Source organism: Camellia sinensis, chromosome 11 (assembly GCF_055761805.1).
Source record: "Camellia sinensis isolate YWXY chromosome 11, ASM5576180v1, whole genome shotgun sequence".
Lineage (NCBI taxonomy): Eukaryota > Viridiplantae > Streptophyta > Magnoliopsida > Ericales > Theaceae > Camellia > Camellia sinensis.
In genome coordinates this window covers 102,715,064-102,735,172 of record NC_138971.1, presented here as the reverse complement: position 1 = coordinate 102,735,172, position 20,109 = coordinate 102,715,064, and the positions used below count along the sequence as shown (strand labels likewise).

General features: G+C 42.4%; 1 protein-coding gene across 1 annotated transcript; it reads left to right on the top strand.

Moving 5' to 3' along the window:
- The first annotated feature begins 572 nt into the window (after positions 1-572).
- On the top strand, positions 573-989 carry LOC145802520 (uncharacterized). Its single transcript, XM_082895241.1, has one exon. The coding sequence runs from the start codon at positions 573-575 to the stop codon at positions 987-989; it is 417 nt and encodes a 138-aa protein (XP_082751367.1).
- The last annotated feature ends 19,120 nt before the right edge of the window (positions 990-20,109 follow it).

Sequence of the window (20,109 nt, the reverse complement as noted above, 5' to 3'; positions counted from 1 at the left end):
AGAACATGAAGATTTATCGTCAGACCTTAGACATTCTAATTATGAGGTTTGAAAAGCTAACATTTACACATCTACTAAGGGAGAATAACCGGTTTGCTAATACATTAGCAACTCTATCTTCCATGGTAGACATCTTGTTGGGAGTGAAGATGCGTCCAATCATCATTAAGCAGAAGTACACGTCTGCCTATGAAACTGTCGCCGCAATAAATGAGGTCCAAGAAAAAAAACCCTGGTATTACAACATTTAAAATTTTTTGGAGAAGGATATGTATCCAGTAGGGGCAAATGCTAAGGATAAATGGGAAATATGATGTTTGGCCGTCTAGTTCATCATCTGCGGGGATCAGTTGTACAAAAGAGGTCATCTGGGAATGCACAAGCTCTGTGTTGAAGAAGAAGAGTCGACGCGTCTCATGGAGGCCATCCATGAGGGAGAATGTAGAGCACACATGAATGGTGTGATGTTGGCTTAGAAAATCCTCAAGCAAGGTTATTATTGATCAACTATGGAGGAAGATTACATCAACTTTGTTCAGCGATGCCACAAATGTAAAATTCATGCTAATCGCATGAATATACCGTCGTCAAAACTTTACAGCATGACTTCGCCATGGCCTTGCTCAGTCTGGGGAATCGATGTCATCAGGGAAGTCTCGTCAAAGGGCTTCAATGGGCATGAGGTCATTCTGGTGGTAATCAACTATTTTACTAAGTGGATGGAAGCTCAATCTTACTCTGTGTTGAAGGCATCACGTGTGGCTAAGCTCATCAAGAACAACATCATCTGCAAGTATAGGGTGCCAAATGAAATCATCTCAGACAACAGCTCGCATTTCAAGAAAGAGGTGGTCGATTTGCTCAAGAAATACAACGTGGCTTTTTATAAGTCATCAACTTATAGACCACAGACCAACGAAGCTATTGAAGCCGCTAATAAGAATGCCAAGAATATCCTACAAAAGATGGTTGAGACTTACAAGGATTAGCCAGATAAATTGTCTTTTGCACTCTGGGGCTGCAGAACGTCAATTCGAACATCTACAGAGGCAACCCCTTATTCTTTGGTGTATGAAAGGGAAGCTATTCTGCCGATTAAGATTGAAGTACCGTCGTTGAGAATCATTTCATATTCATCTTTACTCTGCATTTCATATTTGCTCATCTGCTTGATTCATGCTCATCTGTTTACAGCTCTGGGTTTACACGTATTTCAGCACTTTAGCTCCAGTCCTAGTGAGGCCAATTGAGTTGCCAGTACCCCGCTCTTGGTATTACAACTCACTATTCAGATGCCACTGCCTAGTAGACCGGACCTTCCTATACTTCTGCTGCTTCTTTGATACGATCACTGCGGACCAGGTAACACGATATCATTCTTTGCATTACATATCACTGTTCCCATATTGTACTATCATCTTCATACTGTTGACATCGGTCACTGCAATGCTTTTCTAATTACAGACTGATTTTCTGACACTGCACTGGTTTCTGACACTGAGTAATATCTGACACTGCACTGTCACTGGACTGATAACTAACACTGTACTGACATCTGACACTGTACGAATTCACATGTTGATTGGCATCCCTAGGCAGGTATTTCCATAGTGTCCAGAGCGACTTATGCTACTGCTTGATATGCCTCTACTATGCGGATTCTATTCGAGGGTCCCTTTGGTCGGGCCTATTATCTGGGGGAGAGGTTTATCTGCCAGACCTAAGGCATTGCCCATCCAAACGTTCTGCATCCTCCTCCTCCAGGCATGTGGTCAGTTGATGAGATACAAGATGGACCTATGATCGACCTCTTGATGGAGGGAGAGGACGGTGATATATATCATATGGCCGACGACTTTTCTACCTTCTTGCACACTCGGGTGATGGCACCCCTCACCCCGGGCGTGGCCCATGTTGTTCCAGAGGTCGCGGCTGCTGCCGCTGTTGCTGTTGATGTCCCTGCTAGAGGCGCCCCTGTCGTTGCTCATATTCCTGGGTTCCCTGTGATTCCCACGAAGATCACATACATGCACCCAAATGGGGTGCTCAAGCAGATTCCGATCGATGAGATCGAGGAGAGGGACCGCCGGATAGTTTTTGCTCCAGGCATCGAGCAGGTACACATTTCCTTATTGTTTTCACTCACTGCATGTTATCTCGTTTTATTACTTTTGTTTATGGATATATTTTTCAAACTTTTCTATTTCTTTTGAAGGTACCCCGAGCATTTGCAGATGACCTTGCTTGGACAGTCGACTGGCTACTCCTCATGGTGCGACAAAGTCAGACCACTCTAGTTGCTCATGGGCTTAAGGTAAGCTTTGCCCCTAGTTTACAATCATTTCACTCCGACTCTGTTTGTCATTTTATAACTATCTGCACTCTCCTTTCCTTTCTTCTTTTCTACTTGGACCAGCACCAGTGGCACCTGCAGGTCCTCATCCAGCTAGGAGACAGAGACGGGGCCCAGTGATGGGCAGAGGAGGAGCTGATCGAGGGAGAGCTCGAGTGAGACAGCATTCACCTTCTAAGGAGTCCTTTGAGGGCTCTTCAACCCCTAAGGAGGAGGGAGAGGAGTTTGACATACAGTCTGGGAGTGCCAGTGATGACAGCGATACGCCTCCTGTGCAGCCGAGGAGGAGGAAAGCTAGGACAGACTATTGATGACGATGATGACCCTTTTTTTTTTTTTTTTTTTAAACACTACCTTTAGGTAGACCCTTTATTTTTTGAAAAAAATTTCTTTTCTGTTATGTTTTATTTTGTAAAACAATGATCGGTGTTGGACCCGCTAATTTATAAAAATAGGATGATCTCTTCTTGCGAATTTCTTGTATTGTGTTTGCATATGACAAATGGACAGTAGTTTGCATGATGATCTTCCCGATACTTGTGCTTGATTCATGAATCAGATAACCACTTTCAAATTGACAAAATGTATAATACAACTCGATAACAAGAAAATATAATAGAAACAACTCAAAACCATTATAACAGACTTGGTATGAGCAAAACAAGACTCAAAATACATCCACAACACAAGAGGACAAAGAGCAGCCTTTTCTGCTAGTGTACTGTGTGGCCCACCACTGAGGTACGGTCGGACCACAGTGGGTACGGCTAGACTCCATTGAGGTATGGTTGGACCATGATGCGAGGTTTGGTAGGTGCCCAGCTGTCACCCACTACTCCATCTGAAATTCTATAAACGGTGCTCCTATACTGTCGTTTCTGGCAGAAGAGCAAGTTTCTTACATTTTGCTCTCAAAATGGAGATGCTGCCCATCCATAGCCTCTAAGACTGGATAATTACTTTAGATGGCTCGAAAAAGGTGAACTTTTGCAGTTTCAGCCTAAATGCTCTTTTTCCATTGAGCCGCACTTCACTTTGTTTTCCATTTCTCCATGCCGTTGCTCGGTGCTGGAATCCAATTACGCATGTATTCCGCTTTGGTTCACAAGAGATGTGTCCAACACTTGAAGAATTTCAAGCATTGACGGAATCTCAACGTGATAAGGAAATCATGCTTCAACCCCATTTTGGCCATGCTCAAGCTTTAGGATGGATGTATGGGCTTACTTTGCACGAGGCTCGATCCTTGGCTCACAATGGGGAATTAAGCATTTCGGATTTGATTAGTCGGTTTTCCCCTACCGATGATAAAGAAAACCTCCTTTGGCTGAGTTATCGTCATCACGCCCTCTTCTTCTGCTTACTTGCACACTTCCTTCTTGCACCTAGTCACGGTGGAGCTAGTATTAAACTGATCGAAGTAGCCTAATGTCTTAAGGAGGGTAAGAATTGTATGGGCTTAGTGTTGGCCGAGACTTTGACTGGTTTAGATGCTTTTCATCAATGAGTGACTACTCATTTTGCGGGGAGTGCATTGCTTCTCCGGGTATTATTCCCTACCCTTCTTATTTATGTTCCTCACATCACTTGGCACACGATCTCTGTTTTTCTCTCGAAATTAGTTTCTTACTTTTCCCTCAACATATATCTCTCTATTCTTTTGTTCTCTCTTATTTTCCTTCTCTGCTCAGGTATAATAGACCTCTACCCTAAGTACTCAACCAGAGCTTATTCTCTTTGCTCACAGCTAGTGGAATTCTCCTCAAAGGGAACGTGGTGTGACTAGATGCACAGCAGGTCTGCAACTGGCATTACTTGGCGTGCCCACTGGTTTAACTTGGCTAAGATGAGTTACAACATGTTCCGGCAACCACTTATAGAGTTGATTGGCCTTACACACTGTGTGTTCCATTTTCCACTCAGGTTCAGACGCCAGTTTGGGCATGATCAGACTTGTCCAGATAAAGGGATAAAGTACCCAGCTTCATTTCCTATTCATAGTTCGTACTTGTCTCAATATCTCACTACTTGGTGCACAAGAGAATTTCTGACTCCGGCCTTGAATTTCAGTTGCATCCTTCCTAGCGAGTACTTGATTTGGCTTGAGGACAAGGAACAAGTTAGGTTGACTTCGGTTACAGAGACTTCCACGGGTACGAGAAAGAGACAAAGAATTGACACTTGACTCATCTATGCACCTAGTTTATTGCTTTGTCTTTTCTTTTCAAGTTTTTTTTTTTTATTTTTTATAAAAGCAACTTTGTTTTGGAGAATGTACCTGTGTTAAAATCAATAAAATTAAAGTGAGTATTGAAAAGTTTCCTTTTTTGGAAATTGTCACCACTGGATGCACACAGAATTAATCCTAAACTGTAAAACCCCAAATCGGAAAATCATAACTGCCTCTCAAATTGCATTGATCATTACTGCTCCATCCAGTGACTGACCTTTCTGCTCGAATGGAAGCAACACAACCAAGCCGACAAATGATGGAGAATGATGGATTGATTAAACTAAATGAACAGGACAGTTGAGCTGAAAATGTTTATGGCCGAACTTTGGGAAGAAGTTGCCTACGTATCCCAAAGATGAGAATCAGGCCTTACATAGTTCGGTGAGGGTTCACTCGAGTATTTATTCTCTCCTTTTGCGCTCTAATTTTTGCCAAGGTTGCCCTTTCGGGTTTTCGACCTTACAAGCTCGATTCTTCTTTATCTAGCTCTAACTTTTGCCTAGGTCGCCCTCTCAGGTTTTCTGCCTAGCGAGCCTCTCAGAGATAATATTTCTTCAACTTGTCCATGTTGATTGGTTGTGAAAACTCCAAGCCATCCAAATCCATAAGAATAATTGCTCCTCTGGACCAGACTGACTTAATGATATAAGGGCCAGTCCAATTGGGTCTAAACTTGCCCCTGGGGTCATGGATGGGGGCTCGGTTATCTTTAAGCACCGTGTCTCCTTTCTTGAGATTTCTGGACTTGACTTTCTTATTAAAAGCCCTAGCAATTCTACGCTAGTGGCCTTGGATGTGATACAATGCCTTCAACCTCCTTTCGTCGAACAACATCAATTCTTCATTGCCAATCCGCCTCTGCTATCTAACATTCGGCCATAATTCTGAGCGACGGTACTTCAATCTCAATTGGCATAACAGTTTCCATCCCATAAACTAGAGAATAGGGGGTTGCCCCTGTAGATGTTCAGATTGACGTCCTATAGCCCCAAAGTGCAAATAACAATTTCTCCGGCCAGTCATTGTAGGTTTCCACAATCTTCTACAGGATTCTCCTGATATTTTTGTTTGCAGCCTCAACGGCTCCATTGGTTTGCGGTTTATATGTTGATGACTTACGAAAAGCCATGTTATATTTCTCCAGTAGGTCTATCACCTCTTTCTTGAAATGAGAGCCATTATCTGAGATGATCTCGTTGGGCACCCCATACCGACAGATGATGTTGTTTTTGATGAACTTGGCTACATACGACGCTTTTAGCACGGAATAGGACTGGGTCGTCACCCACTTTGTGAAGTAGTCGATTGCTACTAAAATGAACTCGTGCCCGTTTGACCCGTTTGGCGTGATTTCACCGATAACGTTGATTCCCCAAACTGAGAAAGGCCATGGCGAAGTCATATTGTAGAGCTTTGACAGCGGAATGTTCATGCGATTAGCATGGATCTGACATTTGTGGCATCACCGTACAAAGCCAATACAATCCTCTTCCATGGTTGACCAGTAGTAGCCTTGTCTAAGGATTTTCTACGGTAGCATTACACTGTTCATGTGAGCTCCAAACTCTCCCCCGTGAATAGCTTCCATAAGGCACCTTGATTCTTCTTCCTCAACACACAGCTTATGCATTCCCAGATGGCCTCTTTTGTACAACTTGTTTCCGCAGATGATAAATTGGATGGCTAGCCGCCGTATTCCCTTTTTGTCCTTGGCATTTGCCCCCGGTGAATACGCCTATTTTTCTAGGAAATTCCAAATGTAGTAATACCAGGGGTCCGTATCTTGAACCTCACTTATTGCGGCGATGGTCTCAAAAGCTGGCGTATACTTCTATTCAATAATAATCGGACGCATCTTTACTTCAAGCGGGATGTCCACCATGGAAGATAGAGTTGCTAAAGCATCAACAAACTGATTGTTCTCTCTTAGCAGATGGGTGAACGTTAATTTTTCAAACCTTGGAATTAGCATATCCAGGGCCTGATAATAAACCTTCATTTTCTCTTCTTTAACCTGCCAATCTCCGTTGGCCTGAGAGCCAACCAAATTTGAATCCCCAATGACGTTCAACCTTATTGCCCCTAGTTCTAGGGCAACTTCCAAACCAGCAATATATGCCTCGTATTCTGCTTCATTGTTAGATACTTTAAAACGGAGTTTGAAAACTAGGGGCAATAAGGTTGAACGTCCCCTTGGAGATCACTTTTCCTCCTGCCAGCTAGTTTTCTGGTCTGACAACTGGTCTCCCTGATCTTGGGACCATCAAAAGTGGTCGACCACCACACCATTTGTTTGTTTTCATCCTCTGGACTCTCTCCCACCTTGGCCGACCAGTTGTTGTTCTAGGAGACCACTTAAAGTGGTTGGCTGACCAGAAAAAGTAGCTGGCTGCTTTTTGGCACCATTTTGGAGATATTTTCCTCTAGCTGCGCTGGAGGGCACTAGAGCCATCCTCCATACACGTGTATGAAGGGATTGCCTTGGCCCTTAGCTTCTTGGAGAAGCTTTGCCTTTTTGTTTTATAAGAGGGAGGCTCCTCCTCCCTCCTCTAGGGTCAGAAAAATTGCCTTAAGACATATAGATATAGTTTTGTATCTATCTTTTCCTTTACTTCATTTTTGGGCTTCAAAAGTGTAGATTTGTCATACTTTTGTACACAAACACACACTCAAACACCTTGCATGTGTTGCTGAGGCTTCTTGAGGTTGTTCTTAAAGTTCTTGGGCAGGTTTGAGCTCAAAGAGGTTGCTAGAGCTGCAGTAGTAAAGAAGGTCTTCAAGGGTGAGTCTTTAACCCATAAATCCCCCATTCTTGCTTAAGATTTTATCCCTTCTTGCATACTATTTTAAGCTTAACTCTTAACTGGAAAAGTTTTGTTTTTGTGTGCTTAAAAAGTTTGTTTAAGGTCACTTTTTTGTTGGGGGTGATCTACCCCCTCTTAGGCCTTGTTAGGCCTTATTTTGAGCCATCCCTTTAGGCTCTTGTTGTTTCCTTTGCATGACCTTTCTACCACTAAAATCCAGAGGATTTTCAATGTTGAAAAGGTGGTTTTGGAGTCCTAAATAGGAGAGGGTCATCCGCTCTCCTTGTGTCTTGAATACTTGTCATACATGCCTCGTGTTTGAGCATGTGTTTCAAGCTTGTGTTGGCTTGTTCTTAGCATGTATTTGTGGTTATTTTGCTGAGTCTTACCACTATTTTTTCTTGGTTTAGTCATCCCTTGCATGCATAATACACTTGTAGTCTAAGTCACACACACTAGCTTTGTATGCTTCATGAAGTAGCATGTCATTCTAGCTTATGTTGAGTCCATTTCAGCACGTTCTTGGGCTTGTTTTTCCATGTCATACATCTGTTAGGGTCTGATTTGGTTGGCCTTTGCATGCTCCATGCACTTGTAGTGCATTTCCATGAAATAGCCTAACATGCATCATGTTGTAACATGTCGTTCTAGCATGCTTTTGGCTTAACTTCATGAAGCTTTTGTCCATGTTTTAACATGATTTAGCTTTGATTTATATTTTTTTTGACCATGCATGACTTGCTTTGTATAGCCACGGTTCAATCTAGCTTGTTAGCTTTGTGCATCAAGTCCATTAGCTTGCTTTACTTGGACTATTTAAATGATTTGGAATCATTTCATATGTGATTTCAGATGCTCATGCACTTGCATTTATCAGTCATTCAATGCGTTGGAGGGTTTGCCCCTTTATGCCTTAACATGAACCATTGTGTATGCCTTCATGCCTTAGCTTGCGAGCCATTATTTCAATGCTTATTTGGGGCTATTATGACATGATATAGCTGTAGTGTAATCCACCTTATTTGCCTTGTATGCATCATGCCTTATGCCCTCCATGCTAGCTTATTTTGGCTTCCTTCCATGTATGTTTTAGACTTATTTTAACATATTCTAGGACTATTTTGGGTTGCCTTGATCACATGCTTCATGTCTTGCATACTTGTAGTACAAGTGCTCTTGTTTGCTTCAAGCTTTGAGCACCATTGCATGCTTCATTTATGTTGTGTACATGATTTGGCATCATCTAACATGACATTTCAGAGCTTATCACATTGCCATGTTGCCACTTCATTCACTCTTTAAGTGTCTTTGAGTGTTGTGCATTGTTGCCTAGTTTATGGCCTAGCATGTATGCCATCTTGCCTAGGTATTTGAGCCCTTATCTCAGCATGTTTAGGTCTTTGTTTTGACCTACTTGAGCTCTATCCATGTTTGGTTTAGTCATTTGTGCCATGTATTGCATGCCCTTTGTGTAGTCCCTTTAATGGCTTTGCGCCTTAGGCCTTCTTGCATGCTTTACGTGTGTTGTTTGAATGATTTGGCATCATTTCATACTTGATTTCAGAGCCTTTAGTGTTGTTACACTTCCATGTTTATTGCTTCTCCATCATGTTTGAGAGTTGTGTTCTTAGGCCCACTTGGTAGGCCAATGCATGTGCATCCTGCCTTGCCCTTTTGGTGCCTTTGTTTTGCTGTAATGGCCACTGTCTTGGCATGACTAAGGTCTGTCCATTTTGGTTTAAGTTCATTGAGTGTGTGGTTTGCATGTTGTTGCATGCTTGGTGTATTGCATGTTGTTGCCCTTGTTGCATTGCATTGTGCATGCATGCATTACATTGTGTTAAGAACCTTATGATTCCCTTGCATTGAGTATGCCATCTAGTTCTTAGGATTTAGCATTGTGTAGGTCATGATATTCCTTGCATTGTGTATGCTATGTTGTTAGTTCATTGAGTATGCCACGTAGTTCATCGCATTGCGTATGCTTATGTTTCATTGCATTGTGCATGCATGTGTTAGCATTGTTCGCATATCATTAGCTTTGTTAAGTTAATCATATCACATTGCATTGAGTATGCCATGTAGTTGCATGTTTGCATGCTTAAGTCACATTGAATGTTTGCCATGTTACTTATGTTGCATTGTGTTTGGAATAGGTGTTAGTCCAAACACGGGAAAAGAGGGACGTTTCATACTTGAAGTGATGAAACGTGCCTTAATTCCCGGTCGCCACCGCTCTTGATCATACATGATAGAGTTTTAGGTTTTATGTGTTTACTTGTGCATTCATTTTTTATATTGAATTGTGCAACTTTGCCTCTCGGCCATCACGCATTGAAATGCGCGATTGATGGCCTGAGGGCCGAGAACTACACTCCCTTGAGTTCATGACATGATAGGGAGGGTGGTTGTGCACACATATCTTGCAAATACATTGCCATGCCCTTTCTTGCTCTCTGTTGCAGGAAATTGCAGTTTAGCAGCAACAACTAGTCGGCCAGCCAGAAAAACTAGCTGGCTGACCACTTTTTCTAGCTTTCAACAAAGATAGGTGGTCGACCATGGTTGCAGACACCAACAACTGGTTGGCCACCCTCCCACAGGTCCCCAAGGTGGAGTTTCAGCTCTCTGGAGCTTGGTGCAGTGTCCTAAGAACAAATGAAAATAGAGGCAAGTTGGGGCATCGCAACGGATTTCCGAACGAGGCGACCGGGTATGCATGCATTCTTCCCTCTGAGGGCACCTCTGTTTACGGCTTTACCTAGCTAAATTACTTAGTTAGCTTACGCTTTGGTCATGTAACTTAAGTAGTTAATGCATTTAGCTGCTTAACTATTTTGTAATAGTTAGTTAACTAGGATTAGTTAATTAGCTTATTCGTTATGTAATAATTAGTTTAATTAGCTTAGATTAGCTAGCTCGCTTCTTATTCGGTCCCTCCCTCGAGAGGGCACACTGCTGTAATAAGCGTGCGTGTGTCTGTCTTCCAATCCTCATTTCTTTCTCCCTTTTACTTAACCGCTTACGATGGTTAGTTTTAAGGCATATTTTGTTTAGCATACCTTATGCTTGCATGCGTGCATCCATTCATTTGTCTTGCATGCACCGGGCACGGCGCATCATACTAACTGCATTGTATTTCAATTCCAATTTGAATACATGTATCAAGTTGCATTTCACATGACATCCTAGAATAGTCGAGCCTATTTTAGCTGCATTTTTGCATGTGTTGCATTAGCTATTTTTAACACGAGCTAGGATCATGCATGATTTCTAACTAGTTCTTTGTTTTGGCTCGGAGTACACTGTGAGTGTTTACGTTTTAGCATACTACATGTGTGTTATTGACTGCCATGAAAGCATATTTGCCACGAGGCTAACTGCTTGCTATAACTGCCTAAATGCCTGTGGGTGAAGGTTGGATTACTTGAGTTGGAAGAATTCATTAAAATCCTGAATTTAGCCTACTTGCGAGTAGCAAACTTCAAACCATTTCCAAACAAATGGATATGCAATGTTTTGTTCCAAATTAGGCGATCTAGTCTATACTTTTATGTTGTGCGCATCACACAGTAATTCTAGCTAATTAACCGGAATAAGAGCACATGTGTTTTCAAAAACGAGGTATCATGCTTAGTACAGGCCGATCTTTGATCGGGCGAGCGGGGGTGCTCATTACATGACCTTCCCCAATTGTACCCAAGTTCCCGAGCCGAGGAAACTTTGGTGATGACGGACACGTGGCCTTAGGCATGAGTCAGGGTTTCTTAAATTCCCCCAAAACAAAATATTTAGGTGGCAACTCTGTATCTGGTAAAGTAGTCCATGTTTGGCACTTCTTTCTAAAAATCAGTTTTCCAAAACGATTTGCCGGATTTAGACTCTTTGGTGATTTATCGATCTTACATCGCACATTGTAAGACTAGATTCAGAACCGTGACACTTGAGTCCGAACTGTAATAGCTCGGAACAAAACGAGATATGGCGCCTCGTCGCGCACGCGGATGTCGGGGAGTTCCCGGGAGCGCGTCTACAATCATCCATGTTTCCTCTTCTATTTGTAGGATGTTTTCATCTAGGAATAAATACTCCACTGCTTCATCATCTCCTTCAATCAGGTGTTCTACCAGGAATTCTGCAACGGCCCTCCCTTTGAAGGATGTGGGCGTGACATACTTGAGGTCAAATTCGGAGAGAAAAAGCAACCAACGAGCTAGCTTACCCCATAAGTGTTGGTTTCTGAAAGAGATATTTGATGGGATCTAATCTTGAAACCAAAATTACGGAATGCACTAACAAGTAGTGTCTTAACTTCGTCGTTGCCCAAACTAAAGCTAAAGAAGCTTTCTCAAGGGGAGTGTAGCGAGTTTCATACTCCAGCATCTTCTTGCTTAGATAGTAGATGGCCTTCTCCACCTTAGCTTCTGATTCTTGCGCTAGTATGCACCCCATGGTCGAGTCTGTCACTGACAAATACAAGATCAGTGGTTTCCATGGTTCTGGCGGCGACAATACAAGTGAATTCTGAAGGTACTGCTTCACCTGTTCAAAGGCGAACGGACATTGATCATCCCATTGGAACTTCTTCCTTTATTCAACAGACCGAGCAGTGGTTCACAAATCAAGGTTAATTTTGAGATGAACCGTCTTATGAATTGCACCTTGCTCAGAAAGCCACGCACCTCCTTTTCAGTCATCGGTGGTGGCATTTCTATGATGGCCTTGATTTTGGAGGGATCTACTTCAATTCCCCTTTATGTAATCAGAAATCCCAACAATTTTCCTGCAGTCACGCTGAAGGTGCATTTATGTAGGTTCAACCTCAATCTGTACTCCTTGATCTGCTCAAAAAAAAATTCCAATGTGGTGTAATGGCCTTGTCAGTCTTCAGAGTTGACAATCATATCGTCAACAAACACCTCAACCTCCTTATGGATCATGTCGTGCAAGATGGTGGCCGCAGCTCTCTAATATGTAGCCCCGACGTTTTTCAATCCAAAAGGCATAACTCTATAGCAGTAGGTACCCCATGGCGTGGTGAAAATAGTTCTCTCTATCCTCTGGTGCCATCAAAATCTAATTATACCCAGAAAACCCATCCATGAATGAAAGCAAATCATGGCCAGCTGTAAGGTCTACTAGTTCATCGATATGGGGTAATGGAAAGTCATCTTTCGGGCTAGCTCTATTTAGATCCCGGAAGTCGACGCAGACTCTGATTCTGTCATCCTTCTTTGGAACCGGAACAATATAAGCCAACCAAGTCGGGTACTCAAATACCATTAAGAAACCTGCATCAATCTGTTTGGTGACCTCCTCTTTAATCTTCAATGCCCAATCTGGGCGAACTCTACACAGTTTCTGTTTGACGGGTCGGGCTTCAGGGTTAAGGGGGATCCGGTGTTGTACAATCTCAGGATCGATCCCAAGCATGTCTTCGTAGGACCACGCAAAAACATCTTTGAATTTTTTTTAATAAAGCGATTAAACACTCACGTTCCTTTGAAGACAACGTTGATCTGATCTAGACCAAATGGGGATCCTTCTTAGTACCCGCGTTAATTGCAATAATTTCATCTGTGCAGGGTTTAACATGTCTTTCCTCCTCTTCGTCAACCAAAATTTTTCAAAGCCCGAGGAACTTCTCCCTCTTCGTTTAAGTCAAAATTTTGAAAATCAAGATTAGTACAACAAACTAAAGGCACAGAGAAGTAAGTAAAGTCTACAACATTCCCATTAGTGCAATCTGGGTCCTTGGTTACAGTTGACTCAAAAGAAAAATTAAAAGACAACTTTGACAGGACTTTGGTACCCGGGTTACCACCCTCGGAAGTACCAAACTTAGAAGAACTTGAATTTGACTCAGACTCAGACTCAGTGGAATCAGATTCAGACTCGTCATCCGATTCAGAACTGCTAAGGATGATCCCCTTTTCAAATTTCCAGACTAGGTGCGAAGCCTCAGATGCATCCACAATAAGATTAGAGAAATCCGCAATTGGTTCATCCCCAATCATTAAGATAGTAAAACTATCCCCCAAGTTGTCAGACTCAGTTCCAACAATAGAACTCGTTAGTAGGTCAGTCAGTGTTTTTCCCAACAATTCTTCTTCTTCAACATCCATATTTGCAGTCATGCCTTAATCCATAGTAATGTTCAGGTGCTTCTGTTCATCTTCCTCTTCTGGTAACTAGTGCCCAAAGAAGATCTCGAACTCGGGACACATTGTCTTTGTCTCCTGGTCAAACCAAGGCTCTGGAAATCGACAAAAAGGGAAATCTTTCCCTTGGCGGACAAAGCGTCCGTTCAAGGTTTCCCGTATTGCCTTGTGGACGAACTCATCTTGGTTTCCTAGCCTTTTTTGCTTTAACTCTTCCTCTCAACTCAGCTCCCTTCCTTTGCCAATCTTCTACAGTAGGTTTGTATCCCAGTCCAAAAGCATAGGGATTGTGAATCATCTCCTTGGCGGCAGGACCTCCTTGCCTGCCACTCCTGCCTAGTCCTAATCGAGGCATGTGTCCCTGCTTGTTCATTATATAGATGGACTGAGCACTCACATAAGTTCCGTCACCTTCTGCCATGACGGTTTGAACCACCCAAGCCTTTGTCAGCAAGAAGCCAGAAAGGAATACATCCTCTTCCCCATGCATGATTTCCAACACTGGTGTGGTAGTCCCCGGGGGAGGATGGATTGCAGAATTACCGTACACAGTAGCAATTCCACCTTTAAAGGGGTATTTCACTAACTGAGGAACTGTTGATGACATAACCTTTATCTGATGTAACCAAGGCCTTCCCAGCAGTAGATTGAAAGTTGCCGATACATCCATTATATGGAATTCGACCTCATGTTCGAAGGGGCCGATCAAGATATGGCTTTTGACCGTTCCCATAACATCCCAACTCGTGTTGTCATAAGCTCGAATGGATTGGGTTGTGGGCGTGAAGTCAACAGGCCTCAAACCTATGGCATAAGCAGTCCGTACCGGGCACACATTAATTGCTGATCCAGTATCCACTAACACCACCGGAATCCACTTTTTTCAGCTCTCCAGAGTCACGTACAAGGGTCGGTTGTGGTTGGCACCCTCAAGTGGCAGCTCTTTATATGTGAAAGATATCACTGGCGTAACATCTCCGGATGTGACTAACAACACTAGTTGATCAGTGGTAGTGTCAATAGGCAGCTTGATTCGATTCATTGCCTCTAGCAGTGCTTGCCGATGCTCCCGGGAGGCCATTATCAGTCCCCAGATTGATACATCTGCCTGAATCTTCTTGAGTTGCTTCAAGACCATGTTCTCTTCACAATCCTTCTCTTTTGTGTTCACAACCTCTTTGTTGAAGGATTCTGGTTGATCTAAAGCCGCAAGTTCGAAGTACCGACCGCTTCGGGTCATGTGATTGATCTCGTCCGTATACCACGTATCGTTGGGGGTATCGGATTTCCACCATTTGTCTGTGTATGCGTAACTCAAATCATTATCTTTCCACCACTCCCCTGCAGTCATGGCCAAGTGTTTATGAGGCTTTACCTGGAGCATGTTCACATCATGCCTCTCATCAATAACATGTCATTTCTTTTTCACTATGGTTTTGGTTTTTACATTCCAGAATGGCATTGTTTTGTTGTCATTTCCTCGCTCTGAGGCCATCTTCCTTTGGATTCCTTCGAATCTTTCCTGCTAGAATTGTTCCAGCACTTGTTCTGTGCTAATCAAGGATGTAGCCTCGACCTTTTCCTTTTTTATTCCGCTTGTCTGTTCTGCTTCATCCAACTCTTCGGTATTGAGCCAACCGTTGTTTGTTTCTGGATGACTTGAATCCCACCAGCCTATTATGGACGCACCCCGAACGTCCCAGGAGAATCCCATTTCGTTCATTTGGGCTTACCATAGTTCGGACTCAAATGTCACGGTTCTGAATCTAATCTCACAATGTGCGATGTGAGACCGGTAAATCACCAAAGAGTCCAAATCCGGCAAATCGTTTTGGAAAATTGATTTTTAATAAAGAAGTGCCAAACATGGACTGCTTTGCCAGATACAGAGTCGCCACCTAAATATTTTATTTTGGGGGAATTTAGGAAACCCTGACTCGTGCCTATGGCCACGTGTCCGTCATCACCAAAGTTGGCTCGGCTCGGGAACTTGGGTACGATTGGGGAAGGCCATTTAATGAGCACCCCCGATCACCCGATCGAAGATCGGCTTGTACTAAGCATGATATCTTGTTTTTGAAAACACATGTGCTCTTATTTCGATTAATTAGCTAGTCTTACTACGTGATGCACACAACAAACAAGTATAGACTAGATCGCCTAATTTGGAACAAAGCATCGCATATCTGTTTGTTTGGAAAATGGTTTGAAGTTTGCTACTCGTAAGTAGGCTAAAATGTGGATTTCAATGAATTGTTCCAATTCAAGTAATCCAACCTTCACCCACAAGCATTGAGGCAGTTAATCACATAAGCAATTAGCCTCATGGCAAACATGCTATCATGGCAACATTAACACACATGCAGCATGCTAAAGCGTAAACACTCACAGTGTACTCCGAGCCAAAACAAAGAACTAGTTAGAAATCATGCATGATCCTAGTTCATGTTAAGATGGCTAATGCAACACATGCGAGAATGCAATTAAGATAGGCTTGGCTATCCTAAGAGTGTCATGTGAGATGCAACTTGATACATGTATTCAAATTGGAATTGAAATACAATGCAGTTAGTATGATGCGTCGAGCCCGGTGCATGCAATACAGATGAATGGATGCAAACATGCGAGCATAAGGTATGCTAAATAAAATATGCCCTAAAACTAATCATCGTAAGTGGTTAAGTAAAAGAGAGAAAGAAATGGAGGTTGGAAGACATGCATCACACACACGCACGCTTATTACAACAATGCGCCCTCTTGAAAGAGGGACCAAATAAAAAGCTAACTAGCTAATCTAAACTAATTATACTAATTATTACACAACAAATTAATTAACTAATCCTAGTTAACTAATTATTACAGAACGAATTGAATAGCTAACGCATTAACTAATTAAAGTACAAACCAAAGCATAAGCTAGCTATCTAAGCATGGAAGCTAAGGAAAGCAGTAAAAGCAAGAGCTTCAGAGGGAGAGGAATGCATGCATGCCCGGTCGCCTCGTTTGGAAATCCAATGCGATGCCCCGATTTGCCTCTGTTTTCATTTGTTCTCAGAAACTTGCACCAAGCTCCAGAAGACTGAAACTTCACCTTGGGAGTCTTGTGGGAGGGTGGCCGACCATTTTTGGTCTCTCTAGACACTTGCCGAACACTTTTGGTTGTTGAAAAACCAGAAAGTGGTCGGCCAGCTAGTTTTTCTGGCTAAACTGCAATTTGCTGCTGAACTGCAATTTGCTGTAACAAAGAGCAAGAAAGGGCATGGCAATGTATTTGCAAGATATGTGTGCACAACCACCCTCCCTATCATGTCATGAACTCAAGGGAGTGTAGTTCTCGACCCTCGGGCCACCAATCGCGCATTTCAATGCATGATGGCCGAGAGGCGATGTTGCACAATTCAATATGAAATGAATGCACAAGTAAACACATAAAGCCTAGAACTCTATCATGTATGATCAAGAGCATCAGCGACCGGGAATTAAGGCATGATTCATCACTTTAAGTATGAAATGTCCCTCGTTTCCCATGTTTGGACTAACACCTATTCCAAACACAATGCAAGCAAGGAACATGTCATGTACAATGCTATGTAATGCAACCTTAGCATGCGAACATGCAACTGCATGGCATACTCAATGCAACTAGCAGCCTATCATACACAATGCAAGGCATAACATGGCATACACAATGCAAAATGCTAAGAACTAGATGGCATACTCAATGCAAGGCAATCATGGGGGTTCTTAACACAATGTAATGCATGCATGCACAATGCAATGCAACAAGGGAAACAATGTGTAATGCACCAAACCTGCTACAACATGCAAACCACATACTCAATGGACTTAAACTGAAATGGACAGACCTCAATCATGCCAAAACAGTGGCCATAATGCTAAAATGAAGGCACCAAAAACACATACAAGCATGCATGCCAATTGGCTCACCAACTAAGGCACTAAGGTGCAACTCTCAAGAACACTTAAAGAGTGAAAAGCATGGAAGTGTAGCAACACTAAGTGTATTGAAATTAGACAAGAAATGATGCCAAATCACTTAATCAACACAAGCATGGCATGCAATGGTCCTTAAAGCTTAAGACAAGCAAAGAGGACTACACATAAGGCATGCAATACATGGCATAATTGCATGAACCAACCATGGACAGAACTTAATTAGGTCAAAACAAGGACCTAAACATGCTGAGATGATGGTTCAAATACCTAGGCATGCAAGCATACAAGCTAAGGCATAAGCTAGGCAACAATGCATAACACTCAAAGGCACTTAAAGCATGATTGAGGTAGGAACATGGCAATGCTAAATGCTCTAAAATGTCATGTTAAGTGATGCCAAATCATGTACACAACACAAGTGAAGCATGCAATGGTGCTCAAAGCTTGAGGCAAGCAAGGGCACTTGTACTATAAGTATACAAAACATGAAGCATGTGACCAAGGCAACCCAAAATAGTCCTAGAACATGTTAAAATGAGTCTAAAGCATGCATGGAAGGAAGCCAAAATGTGCTAGCATAAAGGGCATAAGACATGGAATATGCAAGGCAAATAGGGTGGATTACACTACACCTACTAAGACCAAGCATGGGATGACATAACCAATAAAAATTAGAGTTATATCATGGCATAATAACCCCCCAAAAAAGCACTGAAATGAGAGCTCGCAAGCTATGGCATGAAGGCATACACAATGGTTCATGTTAAGGCATAAAACACAAACTATCCAAAGCATGGAATAGGTGATAAATGCAAGTGTGTGACCATGAAACATGGACTGAAATCACATAACAAGTGATGTCAAATCATTCAAATAATCCAAGTAATGCATGCTAGAGGACTCAACACACAAAGCTAACAAGCTAGGTTGAACCATAGCTATACAAAGCAAGTTATGCATGACCAAAACAACTAAAATCAGACCTTAAACATGATAAAACATGAACAAAGTCTTCTCAGAGCTAAGCCAAAAGCATGCTAAAATGACATGTTACAACATGTTGCATGTTAGGCTATTTCATGGAATTACACTACAAGTGTATGGAGCATGCAAGGGCCAACCAAACCAAACCACAACAGAGATATGACATGGTAAAACATCACCAAAAACATGCTAAAATGGAAAGAAAACAAGCTAGAATGACATGCTATTTCATGAAGCATACAAAGCTAGTTTAAGAGATTTACACTACAAGTGTATTAACCATGCATGAAGTGACCAAACTAAGAAAAAAAAGTGGTATGCCTCAGTAAAATAACCACAAATAAATGCTAAGAACAAGCCAACACAAGCTTAACAAAGGTGTTCAAACATGAGGCATATGAAGCTAGTATACACAATACAAGGAGAGTGAATGACCCTCTCCTATTCAGGACACCAAAACCACCTTTCCAACCCTAAAAATCCTCTGGATTTCAGTGGTAGAAAGGTCATGCAAAGGCTTCACCAAGAGCCTAAAGGGATGGCTCAAAATAAGGCCTAACAAGCCCTAAGAGGGGGTAAATCACCCCAAATGAAAAAATGACCTAAAACAACTATTTTAAGCACTTAAAAATAGAACTTTTTCTAGTTAAGAGTTAAGCTTAAAAACAAATGCAAGAAGGGCTAAAAGCTTAAGCAAGAATGGAGGATTTAAGGGCTAAAGACTCACCCTTGAAGACCTCCTTTATAGCTGCTACTCTAGCAGCCTCTTTAAGCTTAAACCAGTCCAAGAACACCAAAAACAATCCCTTAGCTCCTCAACAACCAAAGGAAGGTGTTTGAGTGTGTGTTTTTGTGTTAAGCTAAGACAAATCTACACTTTTGAAGCTCAAAAATGAAGAACCAAGCGAGATAGATACAAAACTATATATATATCTCTCTAAGGGCAATTTTTTGAACCTAGAGGAGGGAGGAGGAGCCTCCCTCTTATAGAAGAGGAAAGGCAAAGCTTCTAGGAGAAGCTAAGCACCAAGGCAATCCCTCCATACACGTGTATGGAGGATGGCCCTAATATCCTCCAGTTGTGCCAGCTGGAGGAAAATAACTCAAAAAAGGTGTCAAAAAGCAGCCGACCACTTTAAGTGGTCGGCCTGCTACTTAAAGTGGTCAGCCGACCACATCAAGTGGTCTCTAAGAGAAAAAACTGATCGGCCATGGTGGGAGAGAGTCCAGGGTATGAAAACAATGCAGTGGTGTAGTGGTCGACCAGAAAAGATGCCCCAAAGACCAAGAAAGCCAGTTGTCCGACCAGAAAATTGAGTGGCAGAGGAAGAAGTGGTCAGCCAAGAGAAATACTGCTCTTCGACCCTTGTACCACCTTCCAAACAAGGAAAACAAGGTTCGTACCAAAAACAAACCAAAACCGATGCAAGACGAGAGATCGGGAGGCAAAGCACGCAGCCGAAAGCCCCAAAAACTAGCTGACAAGCACCAAAAGTAGTATACAACCACAAAAGTTGTCTCCCAGACCACAGTGTTCCTCTAGGTAGAGGCAACAAGGTGTGGTTCAAAAACCACGCCAAACGGAGAACGTTAAGCGGTCCGGAGACAAGGCGCGCG

Bases quoted from the DNA above. Each gene is read 5' to 3' on its own strand.
- LOC145802520 (XM_082895241.1), top strand. From the start codon at position 573: ATGAATATACCGTCGTCAAAACTTTACAGCATGACTTCGCCATGGCCT.